The sequence below is a fragment of the Aplidium turbinatum genome, chromosome 9 (assembly GCF_918807975.1).
Source record: "Aplidium turbinatum chromosome 9, kaAplTurb1.1, whole genome shotgun sequence".
Classification (NCBI taxonomy): domain Eukaryota; kingdom Metazoa; phylum Chordata; class Ascidiacea; order Aplousobranchia; family Polyclinidae; genus Aplidium; species Aplidium turbinatum.
In genome coordinates, this window is record NC_137480.1 from 21,526,753 (window position 1) to 21,541,949 (window position 15,197).

Here is a 15,197-nt window from a genome sequence, read left to right on the forward strand (position 1 = left end):
AATGTGAGTACTTTGCTAAGACCCAGAATCACTGCAATGATGTCACATACAAGTCATGGATGGAACAAAATTGTCCAAAAAGTTGCAATGTATGCAAGTACTGTGCTTCTCCAATGGAAAGAAAGTCGACTGCGACCAATCAAACTTGCACTAACGGTAATTTTTATTTCCACCCCATATTGGTCTACTGGTTAAGCTCCTGACTTTGTACACAAAGAAACATCAAAATCAAACGGCGCTGGTTCGACTCTCGGAATGTGCGCTAGAGCAATAAATTTTAAGAACTGCTCTCCATTCAGCCGCACCCGGTCAATGAAATATTTCATAGGAAACACCACTTTTAACAATCGGAAACGTCACTCTGTCGGTTTTGATAACCAGGCCTAAGTCAGTGGTTCAAAGCCTCTACAAGTATGCGAAACTGGTAACATTATCCTTTCAAAGAATTTTTCTCAGTCAGAAGATAATTATTCAAACCAACCAAATATTTTTTAACGTAGGTTGACTTGCTCCATGAGAGAAGAAAATGATTGTAGTTTTATGTGTTTTAAAAGCGTAGCACTATTTGATAGAGAATATGTAAAGAACAAGCATGACAGAAATTTACTACAATTGCAGATTGCGAAGACAGAAAACCAAAATGTGGCGAATATGCCACGGAAAAGAAATATTGTGAAACTCGTAAATATGGACGATGGATGAGACAGAACTGTCCAAAGAGTTGCAATTATTGTACAAAATGCAACGATACGGAAAATATGCCGGTCAATGGGACAACGTCGAACTGCAGGGACGGTGAGTAGCCTACATGACTATGCCAATGTTTTCCAACCTGGGGTATACAGGCTTCCAAGGAAGACCATAGATAGGGTGACTCTTCATTACATTGATTTCTGGAAAAGTCATTAAAATTGTAGACACTAAACTTTATCTTAAGTGAGCATACAAACGATATGTTTTAGTCTGATGATACGGATTCGCTGTGGTACCAATGTGCAGCAGTTTGTCACTAGCTTTCCGAACACAGTTTCCTAGTCATGTGGTGTTGGAGTCAATGTCATTGTTTTATAAATTTCTTTTCTTCGGCTTGAGGCTGCGAAACCCAATCTGTTATAGCCTACTATTTAAATAATGAGAGTTAATTTTGTAAACGTTTCATTTAGAATCACTTTTAAAAGTTTAAAGTCCGCATGATTGTGTAACCAACTAAGAACGTTGAAATTTATAACATGAAAAAATTGAAGTGTTATCATAATAACAGACTGCAACGACAGAAGAGAGAAGTGTGGCGAGTTTGCAACTGAAAAAAATTATTGTGAAACTCGTAAATATGGACGATGGATGAGAGAATATTGTCCAAAAAGTTGCAATTATTGTACAAAATGCAACGATACGAGCAGTACATCAAGGTCACTTCAAACCACTGAGACAGTTTCGAACTGCAGGAATGGTAAGTATAGGCCAAGACTGTGATAGCGGTTTTTAACAGGGTTGGCCAGTAGCGCGCTATTTTTGTAACGCTACTACTTATTTGGTAGTGATAGCGAGAAAGAAGTTGCCCTTTTGTGAGAGTAGCGACTGTAGTAAGCTTTGTTCTATTTCAACCTTTGTTTCACAGACTTAAAAGACTGTTCAAGGTCATCGAAATTTTTAAGGAATATTAATAAGATTTATAAACTAAAATTAATATGTTCAAGAATAATCTTGGAAAATTTCCTGCAGTGGTCATTGTCAGAAGGGTAAAAATGTCTGTGAGATAATGTTTTGAAACTGGTTGATAACAATATGAGAATTTTGTAAACCAGTGATTTATGTAAAATTCAAATGCTTTGAAAAAAGAATTTAAAGTTGTATTACACTTAAGTTGTTTATTTATGCTTCTACAACTGAAGACCTGAGTTAAAGAACTAATAAGTCACAAGGGACAACTTTACAGAAAAAGAAAGTTAAAATTTTTTCAAAGTTATCAAATCTTTCATTTCTATGCCAACGCTAGCGTGTGTTATAGCAAAATTAAGCCGTATTATAAATCAAATTATACGCGGAGCCATGCATTGACCATTATACAACTTATTTTGGGGATAATTAATTTTGTACAAAATGTCACTTAAATAGACTTTAAACTCAAATCTTAATTTGAAAATAAATTTTGCTTAACGGCAATATAAAATTACTGCCTTTAGAAATACAAATTAGCTGCTATAGAAACGAGTTCAAGAAATAATTGTTGCAACAGATTGCGATGACAACCATCCGCAATGTTCCAAATTTGCCAACGAAAACAACTATTGCACGTCCAGAAGATACAGGAGATGGATGCTGAGGACCTGCCCAATGAGTTGCGGTCTCTGTCAAAAATGCACATCCATCAAAGCCACAGAAGCAATGAGCACAACCGAAGCACCGATCATAGTTACCGATACCACAGAAAACACAGACACCCAATACATTTCCACATCTGAAAAAACACAAAACCAAGGATCGGATACACAGTTCCGTCCCGGGTTCTACACTGAAGCTCCTAATACTGAAACCGAAACTGCTTCTAGTACACCTGCATTAGCATCAACTATGTCGACAACTGTTGGGAACACAAATAATGTAGATATTGATCCTCAATCTCTGTTTGCTGGTAATTCATATGATAAGGACACAATCGACTCTGAAGAACTTTATAACATTTTGTCAGAGTCTGAGGTTGAAACAGATATGTCATCAAGAAAAGTAAAAACTCCTTACAACCCTCCAAAAAGATGCGTACGAGAAGAACGAGAAGACGCAACCGAAGAAGAGCAGTGCGTATCAGCTCACAACTACTATAGATGCCTGCACGGAGCGGCGCCATTGCACTATAATCGCACACTTGGTGAAAGTGCTCAAAGATACGCCATGAAGATGTCCAAGCAAAAAGTTACTCGAAAGTCTATGAGGCATTCAATGCGAGGTATGGAAAGGAATGAGAGAGTGGGAGAAAACATTGCCATGAGCAATGAACCGAAGCGGAACTATGGAGTAAAGGATGCTGTCATGCAATGGTACAGTGAAGGCTTTGACTACAACTACAATCAACGTAAACCATCTGACCAGACTAGTAAGTGCAACAATTTTGTCATTTGTCTATTATACTGGTATACAGGTAGACTATGTGATTATATACTTGTTTTATGTGGAAGACTCGCTCAAATTTTTATTTTTTTACGGATTTTCTGATATCATTTTTGAACAAAATCAAAACCAACATTATTTCGAAGCTTTGCAATTAACACTTCTGTGTTTTCCTTTGCTAGAACACTTCACTCAGGTAGTATGGAAAGAGACAGATAGTGTCGGTTGTGCTTCGGCCAAGTCAGGAGACAATGTCTACGTGGTTGCTCAATACTTCACCATGGGAAATGATCCCAAAGGTTACGAATCCAATGTTGAACTGACTGACAGAGGTAAAAAACAAAACATTACTAATTCTAACTTTACTAACACGTTGCTCCGGCTAAACGTTTTACAGCTTACATGAGCGAATAATATTGACCAACACAATAGCTGCACAATGCATGCAAAATTCCTACAACATCAGTGTGTGGAATGTCGTTCAGCTACCATGCAATTACCACGACTAATAATATCTAAAAAAGTAAAATGAGCAGTTGAAGTTTCCATTGATGAATTACTGAACTTTAGTAAGGTGGTCTGTGTACAAATGTTGTCTGCGAATTAAATGAATTGCACACTTGGCTTGCGACTCTTTTTTTTCTTTCTGACAATGACTTGTTATTTTTTTTAGAATGTACTGAAAAATGTCGATTGGGAGATTGTGGTTCAAACACGTCTGTTCTCAAATCCTCATCGTGCGAATGCGTTGGAGCAAAGAAGGCCTCCCCAGTCTGTTCTGGACAATGCATTGTTTCTTGTAAAAAACCGCAATATCACGTTGGAAAGTGGCTTGAGAGGTGTGAAGGATCCCAGCTCTGTACATGCAACTTAGAAGCTGATAATGGACGAGATGCTGGCGCTTGGTGCCTTTAAGCCGCAAAGTGCAATCGTTGCCTTTGGTGGCCTTTGCGAAATCTTATATATTCAGTATATGAACTGTTAAACAATAAGTGCTATTACTACTATAAAAATGCTCAATGCCAAGCGAAAAGCCAAGCAAAGCGAATTTAATAGTTTGCTAAAAACGTTAACAGTCTGTAAGGTAAAACAGGCTGTTGAGGTTTTTAGTAAACAAGCAACTAATTTTGATACAAGAATTGTAATAAAGTTTCTCTTGTTTTGCTTATCTTCAAAGCTTCAAGACCAAGGTGGGTCGCGTGATTCGTTGTTGATGCGTCCAGTTTGCCTGTTCTTGTTAAGAAATTCTAGTTTATCACAATTGATTACAGCAATATCTCACTTAAGTACGCAAGTTGAATCTTGTCGGCTTGTACGTACTTACCTCACAGGTGCGTATGTACTTAACTGGGATGCGTACTTAAACGGGATGCGTACTTAACCGCGATGCGTACTTAACCGAGATGCTCACTTAACTGAGGTGTGTACTTAACCGGGATGCGTACTTAACCGGGTGCATACTAAAGCGGGAGATACCTCATTAAAAACTATTTGGATATTTTCTTTCTTGACTATTGGGGCTGAAATGTTGGTTTTTCAGATTAATTTTGTCCTTTTTTCAATTTTTATGTGAATTTTCCACTTTTGACAACCCTTTCAAGCAAAGCAAGTAAAGCATATAAATGTATTTTAAAAACTTTAGAAAAACTTATTTATACTTTATTGCCGCTCTTTGTCCAACCTTCTCAAATTTATGTAGTTTGAAAAACAATTCATCATACTGGGTGATTGCAAAGCACCTTAATTTGCAAAGCATAATTGCAAAGCAATCAAAGCAATTTTTCTTTTAGAAACCATTAAATAAAGTGTGAAATTATAAACATGGTAATGACACACGTTCTATGTTTGCTCTCTCAAATAAATTATTTGTTTTTTCTATAATGTTTCAGTTTATTTGTGATGTATAGGTCAACAGTATGACAAAGAAAAGAATGTCAGATATTAGGCTTGACACTGCGAAAGGAAAGAAGCAAACACATCGATATTTTGTTTTGTTATGTCTGTGCCCCTAGCCCTTCATTGGCGTCGAAACAATGTCCTTGCGATATTCTTCAGACGATTGCATCTCTGGTTAGACACACTTCTTCTAACAATCTAACTGAAAAGTTTGTCGTCAATTTAGTAGGAGCAGTGTTGCACACGATTAAGTGGACCGCAAGCGTATGTATAATCTGTAGGTTGCTGCAGCAGATGGGGTATTTTAACCAATAGACGCTTTAACAAAGGAAGTTTTGTTTATGAACCAGCTGAATGCAGAATTGTAAACCTTTTTAGCGCTCAGCTAGAGAGTTGATTCTTGCTTTAAATTTTGTTTGATAATTACAGAAGAAAAAAGAGTAGTGGTAGGGGTGGAAATAGAACCCACACCATCGAAATTTTCTTGTTTGACTAACCTTAACCTTCTAAGCCACACTGGCGAGGGCAAAACTTTTATTTAATTTACTTTCTAACGTGCATGAGTCACATGACTGCAATCAGCTGATTTAAATCTTTCCTTCTGATTGGTTAATGAACCTCATCTACTGCAGCGACCTGCAAATTACAAATACGCGGACGAGAAAGCAAGGAAGCCAATCTTTGTGTTCGCCTTTGGTAATGCCTTTAAGTGTCCTGTCACACAGCAGCATGCTCTTTCCCATACCTCCAGTCCTCCAGTCCTTGGATAGTGAAAATTGAGAAAGGCAGTCGTTGGATTTCGTTTACAGTGTTAAACGTTACAGTTACACTATCAGACAGAATGAAGGTTGTGTGTAGGCTAAAGTAGGTTCATAACTTAAACGTATTTTGTCGTCGGAATCAAGGCCAGAACTTCGGTATAAACGTTGTACGTAACGTATGCAGAGAAGTATTAGCATTCAATTGAGTCTGCTCAAACTAATTATACTTTTCTAAGCAACAGTTTCAATGCAAATGACTTGGCAAATACAATATAATCAAATGCACAATAGGCTAAATTGGCTCTGATTGTCAAAAGTGCTTTGCATTTTTCGCGAACACCCATCTAACGATCAGTCTTTCATATTGTTTCAAGGAATTTTTAATGTAGAGTGTTGAGAGCAGTAGCGTTGACAGGGGGGTCCACGGGGTACTTTTAGACCCCAGCCCGAAATAATTTTAGGGGCCCAGAGGTATTCTAAGGGGCTCGAAAATTTCCATATTCTTTGGCTATTGTCGGTTTTTCTTAGAAGTATCTTGATTTAAGACTCGGGGATCTTATTGGTACCGGGCCCGAAATATCCTCTCAACGGCCCTGGTTGGGGGAGAAATCACGAAGGCAACGCATGATAGAAAAGAATACAAGAAATCACTTCAGTAGCCTATTGATATTATGTAACTAGTCGCCTTTACAGTATTATATTTAAGATCATATTAGCTAAAATAATGAATAAAAAAATAGGAACTGATGTCCCTCAACCTCTGTTCTGGTTCTTCAATGTTATTACAAAGAATCCTTTATTTAGGATGCAACTGAATAATTAAACATAATAAGTAAACAAAACAATCATATCTGGAATTTGCATTCCTTGATTGCATAAAAATATTTTTATTCCACAAATGAGAAGCCATCTACAGACTTAATTCTGGAAGTTTCATATCCTTGCACTCTGCCTTCGTGTTCGCATTGCTAACGTATTTTAGTTGTGTTTTTTTTCGCTAGGTGGTACTGGTTTGACTCTCCAGGTGTATGCTTAAGCAACGTATTTCAAGCACAGCTCTCCATTCAGCAGCAGCGCCTTGTGGATAGAATAATTCATAGACAACACTTCAACAATCGGCAATTTATTTTTGTCAAACTCGGCAACCGGGTGCGTTGGTGGTTCAAAGCCTCTACAAGTATGTGAAAGTGCAAGGAACAGCCTGTCAAAGAATCCGAGAATAAAGGTTCTCACATCAACTAATCATGTAGAAAAGTGACGTAAAAAGTGCATTTCGCACAAAAGTGCTTTTCAAGAACTAACATCAGCATGCACTATCTGTCTTGTCAGTTTGAAATTTTGGCGATAGATTTTTCGGTTTGTGATATCTTGGACTTTGAAAGAAAAATTATTGCAATGTTCACTGATCGGTATGAAATAAATTTGGTTAAAAAATGAAAACCACTCTATACACATTACAGTAGCTTACTATGAATGTAAAACTTACTGTGTGTTTTTCATGAAATTTTTAATCATATAAACAAATACAAATGCTTTGATGATCTTTTATTGTGTACAATAAAAATTAACGCATACACAAAAGATTGGGTTATTCAAAAGCAACTCAAAATCTTATAAAGCAGTTTTACTCAATATATAAAATACAAGTAACTTGGTTACAAATACAATATTTATTTAAATAATATTTTTGACGTGTTTTGTACAATGTACAAGGTAAAACCTAGCAAATAACGACAAAGGTTATTACTTCAAGTATATGGGATCAATTGTATTGCACTGTAAATAGCATGCAGTCAGTTAAATAGCAGTGGTAAAAGAAATGTTAACAAAATATGTTTAGAATTACAAATAGTGATGAATATTGGCAAATGCAAATAAAAGAAATGTTGTCTGATGAGTGAAGTTGATTCTTTAAAGTTTCTTTATCCTAAAAAGTGATGCAAATAAATAGTAAAAATAATAAAACAAAATGATGGGTTTTTGTTGTGCAAGCTTTATGATAAAGCGTATCATTGTAGTTTAGAAACTTATATGACGTTTTTGTTGCATTTTTTTTTTTAAAGTTGCATCAAGTGTACAAAATATCATCTTTAAAAAATTCAACAACATGAAACTGTAAAAAATAATCCACTTTTCACTTAAACATCCAATCATCGACCACAGAATCGTCCAGCTCTCCAATATCATCTACAATATCTTCAACCGTTCCGCTTCTGTGTCTAGTTTCGGTTGAGGCACTGTCTTGACAATGGTCTTCATTTTGATATTTTTCGCCTGAACAACGGTTACGAATTAATAAATTCTCACAACATGCTATGACTGTAGTCGTACTGATCACCAAAAGTGGGAAACAATACGGATAGCCAGTTGTTATCAAAGGCTACTCCTGTATCAAGAGTCGAAAATTAGTAAATTTGAAAGTAGTTCTTTGTTGTAAAGGTTTCGCTACTGTAATAGACTCGAATTGTCTTTAAAGTTTTTCCTTTTGTGGACTTACTCTTAGAGAACACTACATATTTTAGGCCATATTTTTAAAAGGTAACATAAACTGTGTGAAATATTTTTTACATTCTAATTAAAACTATGGTTTGAACGATTGTGATTAATAGTCCTTATTGAAATTATCACGACGTGTATAGTAGACCAAATAACTGTATCAGTGCCCTAATAAGAAACCATTAACTGCAAAAATTTATGCGTTCTACTGGTACAAGTTAAGCTGAAGCTTAACTTGCACCAGTAGAACGCATCAGGTTGTTTAACTAAATGCCTGGTGAACAGCCTCATTCAATTTTCAACTGCAAACCTGGTAACATTTTACATGTATAAATTAAAAGGTCCGAAACCACTATAAGGTAAAAATAACAAGTTTACCATCCACTATAAGAAAAGACATTACCTAAGCAAGCCGCAAATTGGACGACACTTGCAACATGAGTCTGTTCATGAACTCCATTCAGCAAATGAGCCATTGGGCCGGAACCAAGGACAATAACATCTTCTGCACTGTGGGTTTCAGCAACCAGTGGAACAGCACTTTGTTGTCTGTACCATCGCCTAACTGCAAAACATGGTTGTGTTTCTACTAATTATCTAAATTGTGTCGTTTATTTCACTCTTTGCGAAAGTACTAAGAGGTGGTTATAAAAGTATGTATAAGCTCCATGCTAAGAAAACAACAATTTCAAACAAAAGTGTCTAACTGCCTATGCAGCCTGATAGCTTACTTTCTAGTGATAATATTACGTTGTGATAGGCTATTTCCAAGTTGATTTTTCTAACTAGAATGATGGTCATAAATTATTTTTATAGCCTATATAAGTCTACTAAAGATATTGTTACATGCCCACTACTGCTGAATACCTACTGACTTCACGACTGCTATATGTATATCACTATGCAATGGACATTGAAAAGGAGAACTAAAATTGCCAAATGGTCGTTTCCTAAGTTTATTCTCTTTAAGTTGGAACCAATGACTGAACTGTTAGCTTTTGCTTACCAGTTCGCGCAGCGTTCACTGCCTGTCGCCCTGTTTTTGGAGAAACAGCGTAACCAGGACCGTTTCCGTAAAGAATAGAGGTGTAATACTTTCCATCTTTTGCTCTTCGCGGTGACGAGTTTGAAGGAGCAAGTCCTGTCAAATAGTAAAGCTTAAAATTAAAGTCAAATGTACCACATTTTGCATTGCATGCACGCTATTAGGTTTTGAAAAATATAATTGAAAAATGGTTGTGCATTTTTTATGTTTCAGATTATTTTATGGTCAAATTTAACTAAGTAAGTGCAGCGATAGCTTACATGCAACACTGTGTTTACTAACTGCGTTTCCATGCTAAAATTTAAGCAACAGATTAAGCTTTATTTTGCGATAAATCACTTTTGCTTTCTTCCTCTGTCATTTTAGTATGTAAAGCACCAGTGTATTATCGTGATATTAATATATTTTAGAAAAATATAAACCAGTGATTGATTGATCGGAGAACACTTTCTTCAGGCTACCAACAAAAACGCTAGATTTACCGTAAACATTATTTCCTCTTTTGGAATATCCCCCAAACATGAACATGTGTCCATGATCAGCAGTGGTGACAATCAACGTGTCTTCATCGTCAGTCAACTTTCTTGCAATCTGTAGTTTACGAATGTACGTTTTTAACTAATGTACATTTTCTATATTTTTAGATGAAAAGAAATGCTCAAGTATAATCTTATAGAGATAAGATGTGGTTGACATCAGAAGGTGATAAAAGTAAAATCTGGAAAAATCAGATGAAAATAAACAAGATATAGCCTACAAAGTGTAACAAAATGTCTCCAAATTCACACTGAAGAGAATATTGTAGTGGACTTAAAAAATAAACTTTAGATGATTCATTATAAAACATTTAAGTCGTTTTCCTTAAATCTACATACGTCGAGCGATTTTTCCAGCTCATAAAATTCTTCAATGGCAAATTGAGCTCTTCCCATGTGATGTCCTTTGTCAATCAATCCGCTTTCAATCACAAGGAAGAAACCGTTTTTGTTCTTTCGGAGAATCTTGATGGCCTGGATGATTGTAAGTTTTGAATATTTAGCGATTCACTTAACTTGCTGACTCTTTCTGAACTACAGTCGGGGCCAAATATTTAGGGGTAGTCCTAAGCTTTTGGCCACGACTGTATGTTATCACTTACTGGCTGCGTGTCGTAAAATCTTTAGACGCTGCGTTAACGGTTATGTCCGAAAGTGGTTAATAAAAAATAGCGCGCAGTACATTGTGTATGTATTGGAAATACGTGCATAATATAGCCTACCTGTGGTTTTTATACATGTAAACATATTAGAAAGTCATATGTCCTATCAATCGTAAATATTTCTCAATGACACTGTGTCGTTAAGCTTAATGGGCTGCAGTTTTATTAGATACTAAGAAAGGTTTTAACGAAGTCAAAGTAAGATTTTCACCTTTTCAGTCATTTCTGGGAGAGATGGTTCCCCCGCTTTGTCCAGTCTTTTTCTAAATCCAAACTCAGTATCGAAAGGACTAAACAGAGCCATCAGATAGTCAGTACTTTCAGGATCGATAGCTTCAAAGGCAGTTTTGTTCCAAACATATCTGAAACGCCACAAGTTTATTGAATGTATGCAAAATCAAAGTAGCCTAAAATAGGTTAAGCCTACATCAAAGAACAAATGTTGTTATTTTAATGCATACACATAATATCTTGTATAAACAAATATGAAGATTTTATTATCGTGTATAAGATAATGCAAATTAGAATACTGTAGTTAACTTGCTGACAATAAGTTTCAACTGTCTAAATACTTATCATAATACCGAGCTGTGTTTTCTTTGTTTAAATCGTCCATCCATTCGTTAATTAAGTTTCTCCTATCTCTTCTTTCGCCGAACGTGGTGGTGTACTCTGGGTCTCTCTCATTGATAGGGATCATATGTGCTCTTCCTCCTCCCATTATAACCTGTAAATTATGAAATAAAATGGAAACTCTGGTACTTTGTAAAGTTTAAAATGGTACTAACATTTTTTAATTTAACAATTTGCTAAACCTACAGAGTCGCAAATTCTTATAGTGTAAGCTATATAGTGTAAGCTATAAGCTATATACCACTGTGCTACATGTAAATAATACTCGGTCAACCATATATTGTATCTGAACCCGTAGAAGTTACAATGTAATCAAACCAACAGTTAATAACCACTTTACCTACCTTTTACATATTATTGTACACCAGTTAATTTTGTTAACATTTTTAATACAAAAGCTTCAATCGGCTTCAGTTCATACATTGTATTGTAATACCTGAATATCTTTTCTCTTGTTGAACAGCTGCATAGAAATGTCTGGACATCGATCTTTGTACCTTCTTTCGGACGGACGATAATATCGGTCTGAATAGAAGCTTCTATAAAATTCATTAGGAAAACGTTTACTAAAAGCTCGCAACTTGATTTGTTGATTAAATGTTAAATGAGATTCAAGTTCATTATGAAGAGATGTATTAAAGAACTTATTGTTTTGTAGGTTACTTAGGTTTTTTATGCAAGAGCCATTTATACTATTCATTGTAAGTTTGTAATGATGGTTTGAGTTCAGTAGCAATGTTTCATATTAAATGCAAAGATGACAAACAGAAAATTTGCGTTTCACATGTTTTTATGCAGCAACTAAGTTAAAGACATCAATTAGAAACTAATAGCTTTGACATCTTCTGTAAAGTACGGTATATAGTAGGCAAGAGAAAGGTATTAGCATTTTGCACTCACCGTTTGTGCGCATGCGCATAAGTAGCTGCTGGTGTGGCATGTTGTACTCTAGTTGTTGTGATAACTCCCGTTGCTTTACCTGACGTGAAGAGTTTTATTTTGCATACATAATTTTAGTAGAAAAATCGAAACCTTGATCACAGAGGAAGTTGCTTAGAATTTATTACATGGACTTTCAAATAAATCTTATCGCAGCAAAAATACTACGGACAAACTATCAAGCTAAATCATGTAGCAACGTTTGATGATTTGTTGAAGATGCGTTACTTGTTTCATGTTTTTTTTTTTCAGGGGTTATTCAAATATCAAGTGATGCTTCTTCGTAAGAGTTTTGTAAAAGTGTCACTTCGCTGTGGCCTATAGGGTGGTGACAGACGCCATTTAACGATACATTTGAAGGTAGTTAAAATTTCAACTTTCTTGCAACGTATCAGCCTACCTGCTTCAGCAGCGTATTCCAATGAGCTCTTAACAGAATTTTTGTTAACTCCGAGGCAAGTCGATCCTTTAGCGTTGACACCAAGAAACCCAGTGTTAGTCTTTACCCCACTCATAAAGGCCGTTGCTGTCGAGGCACTGTCTGGTGTCTGATGGTTGACTGAAAAAATTGAGGTGAAATAAATATGCGTTATTTACAAAGTCATCAAAAAAGCTTGGTACTGAAACTATGGTTGTAACAAATCAGGCCAAAGGCGTTTCAAACTACCTGCAGGCCTATGGGTTGCGTTTTTAAAGAGGTCATACATTGTAGTTTTAAAGGTAGCGAAATAAATTAATAAGTGGGCCTACGGTAGGCTTGTATGTAGCCTAGTTTATACTGTAAACTGCCCATCAGGGAGCAGCATAATTTTTTTTCTTCTGATATGTAGTCGCTAGTTATAAAAGACAGTTTGACATGTCCAATACAGACCTATGCTTATCTCGGCACAATTTAAATTGTGAATATCTACATAACAACAAATTGTAATTGTTGTTATTGAATAGTTGTACATGCTAATACTAGGATTAAACTTGAGTAAAAGCTTACTGCTGTAGGTTTTCAATAACCCGGAATGGGGCATTTTGTCCAGTGACGTCATGTGTTCTTCACCACTTTTCTTAAACTTTTGTCCAATGGCAATTCTTCCAGCTGTGACAGTGCTTAGACTCATACCATCACCAACAATCATAATGACGTTCTTTGCTTTGTTGGTGTTCAAGAACTCGTATTTTTGCCGTGATTGGAAGAGCTCAAAATCCGTAACAGAGTTCCAGTACTCCGTTGTCTGCTCAGCTGGATTTCCTAAAGAAACAAGAGTTACAAGTTGTTAATTTTTATTATTCACAATTGAGAAGTTATTTACAAATTGACCAGAGAAGATTTATTTTTTTAAATGAGACCCAAAGAAAGTTATTTTTTCTCATGTAAATTTCAGCTTATTACTTACTTGTCAGAGCAGTGTTGATCATCACTAGCAATACAAATGCTTTCACAGTCTTCATTATGAATAATTTATAAAAACAAGTTTAATATCTTTAAGTTTATACAAAGTAAGTAATCTGTCAAAAATGTAATATAGCCACTGGTAAGAAATTGTACAATCAGGAAGGAGCCCAAGATGTAAACTTTAGATTGGATTAAGCTCTAAACATTCTTTGCCTGTTGCAGGTATCTCACGTAGCAAAGATTTTTTTTTTATTTCTTTACTCTGTTTTTTTAAACTCTGACCCCAAAATTTTGGAATTGAGTGGCAGATTTTAGATTAAGCACTGAATCTTCCACTAGTCGCTACAATAGCCTATATTTAGGTAAACATTTTTATGAATAAACTTGTACATTTTAAGAACGCTACAAGTTTTTAAAATGTTTTAGCCATTACGTAATTTCACTGCCTCGGTTGTTTAGCCAATGCAAGGCGGTATCAATTAATTGCCAAGAAGTAATATGCATTGTAGATGCTGAAGCCGGTATCGTAAAGTGATGATGCAGAAACGTTAAGCCTTCAATATTAACTTTTCAATATCGCCCTTGCTGGACAATGGAACATATTCTAAACATCTCCTATTAGTGCCAACTCTCAGGGGTCAGTGTCTAGATGAACTCAAAACTAGAGAAAGTGTTCATCTCCCAAGAAATGAGTATTCAATGCCTATGCAGTAGTTTACCATAGTTAAATAGAATAAATACTTTCTAATTTTCCAACTTCTATCTCTGTAAAGAATTGAATCTTGGTTTTGCTTTTATATCCAGATTTTGCAATGAGAAAAAACTTAATAAATCGATTTCATTTTGACAACGTCAATTCAGTGACGAACTTTGCAATTTACGTCAAAATTGCATCTAATACATAATAGGCCTACTAAGAAAACGTTCAGTACTTCACAAACTGTCAATCCATTAGGAATACGCACTATTTGAAATAAAGCTCAATGGGTTTAGACTATGCCATAAGAATGATGTAACACTAAGTGATGTCTTGCACGCCTATGCACGCAATCAAAATATTGCATAATCAGATGCACTTTCAGTGTTTTCATAGTGTATTTGATCAAGTTTGCAGAAAATAGGTGTACACAACCACAATTCTGTGTTTACGTCTAAAAAATAAATGACCAGGTCCAAGCTTTTATAAAAATGCGATTAGCTTAAAAAAAAAAACAATATCGGCATAGAATAGAGGTCAGCTAAATGTCTCGCTTCTCTGTTCCACATAACTAATCAAGATTACATGGATTATGAATTGCAAAGTGCAAATGAAGACTATCATCATATTCACTTTAACGTGTTTACTTGGTACATTTGTCGTATCCAGGCTTATGTTGGGTATTTGAAGATTTAAATCAAGTAGACGGGAAGGCAAGAAAGCCAATCTTCAGGCATGCCTTTAAGTTTTCTGCCAAGCACACAGTCATATGCCCTTGAGCAGTGTCGAACCGGCGCCCTTTCGAATGCCGTACCAGATCTCTCATTCCTTCGCTTGTAGGCTGCATGAGTAGTTAGGCTAAGAGAGACGAGTTATTTATATAGTCACCCCTAGTCGACCTCGATTTTAAGTGGGGTCTGATTGATTGATACAAATAGATGGTTATATTAAAACTGTACTTAATATATTGTTTTAAGACAATCAGGATGCAATTCGTTCCTATAACTGCAATGTATGGCGATGATTTCATGATGAGTCAT

General features: G+C 35.7%; 1 protein-coding gene across 1 annotated transcript; it reads right to left on the minus strand.

The window, feature by feature from the left end:
• Positions 1–7,311: 7,311 nt before the first annotated feature.
• On the minus strand, positions 7,312–13,516 carry LOC145776785 (alkaline phosphatase-like). The gene is made up of 12 exons (XM_082588011.1): positions 13,462–13,516; positions 13,062–13,316; positions 12,474–12,632; positions 12,035–12,113; positions 11,571–11,673; positions 11,086–11,228; positions 10,713–10,863; positions 10,179–10,313; positions 9,786–9,894; positions 9,265–9,399; positions 8,662–8,823; positions 7,312–8,036 (listed from the first exon to the last, which is right to left on the minus strand). The coding sequence occupies exons 1-12, from the start codon at positions 13,514–13,516 to the stop codon at positions 7,897–7,899; spliced, it is 1,626 nt and encodes a 541-aa protein (XP_082444137.1). The 3' UTR covers positions 7,312–7,896.
• Positions 13,517–15,197: the final 1,681 nt, after the last annotated feature.

Bases quoted from the DNA above. Each gene is read 5' to 3' on its own strand.
- LOC145776785 (XM_082588011.1), bottom strand. From the start codon at position 13,516: ATGAAGACTGTGAAAGCATTTGTATTGCTAGTGATGATCAACACTGCT. The intron at 12,633-13,061 runs GTAAGCTTTTAC...CAATTTTTTCAG, and splicing joins GTTATTGAAAACCTACAGCA to TCAACCATCAGACACCAGAC. The intron at 10,314-10,712 runs GTGAAAATCTTA...ACAATCATCCAG, and splicing joins TCCCAGAAATGACTGAAAAG to GCCATCAAGATTCTCCGAAA.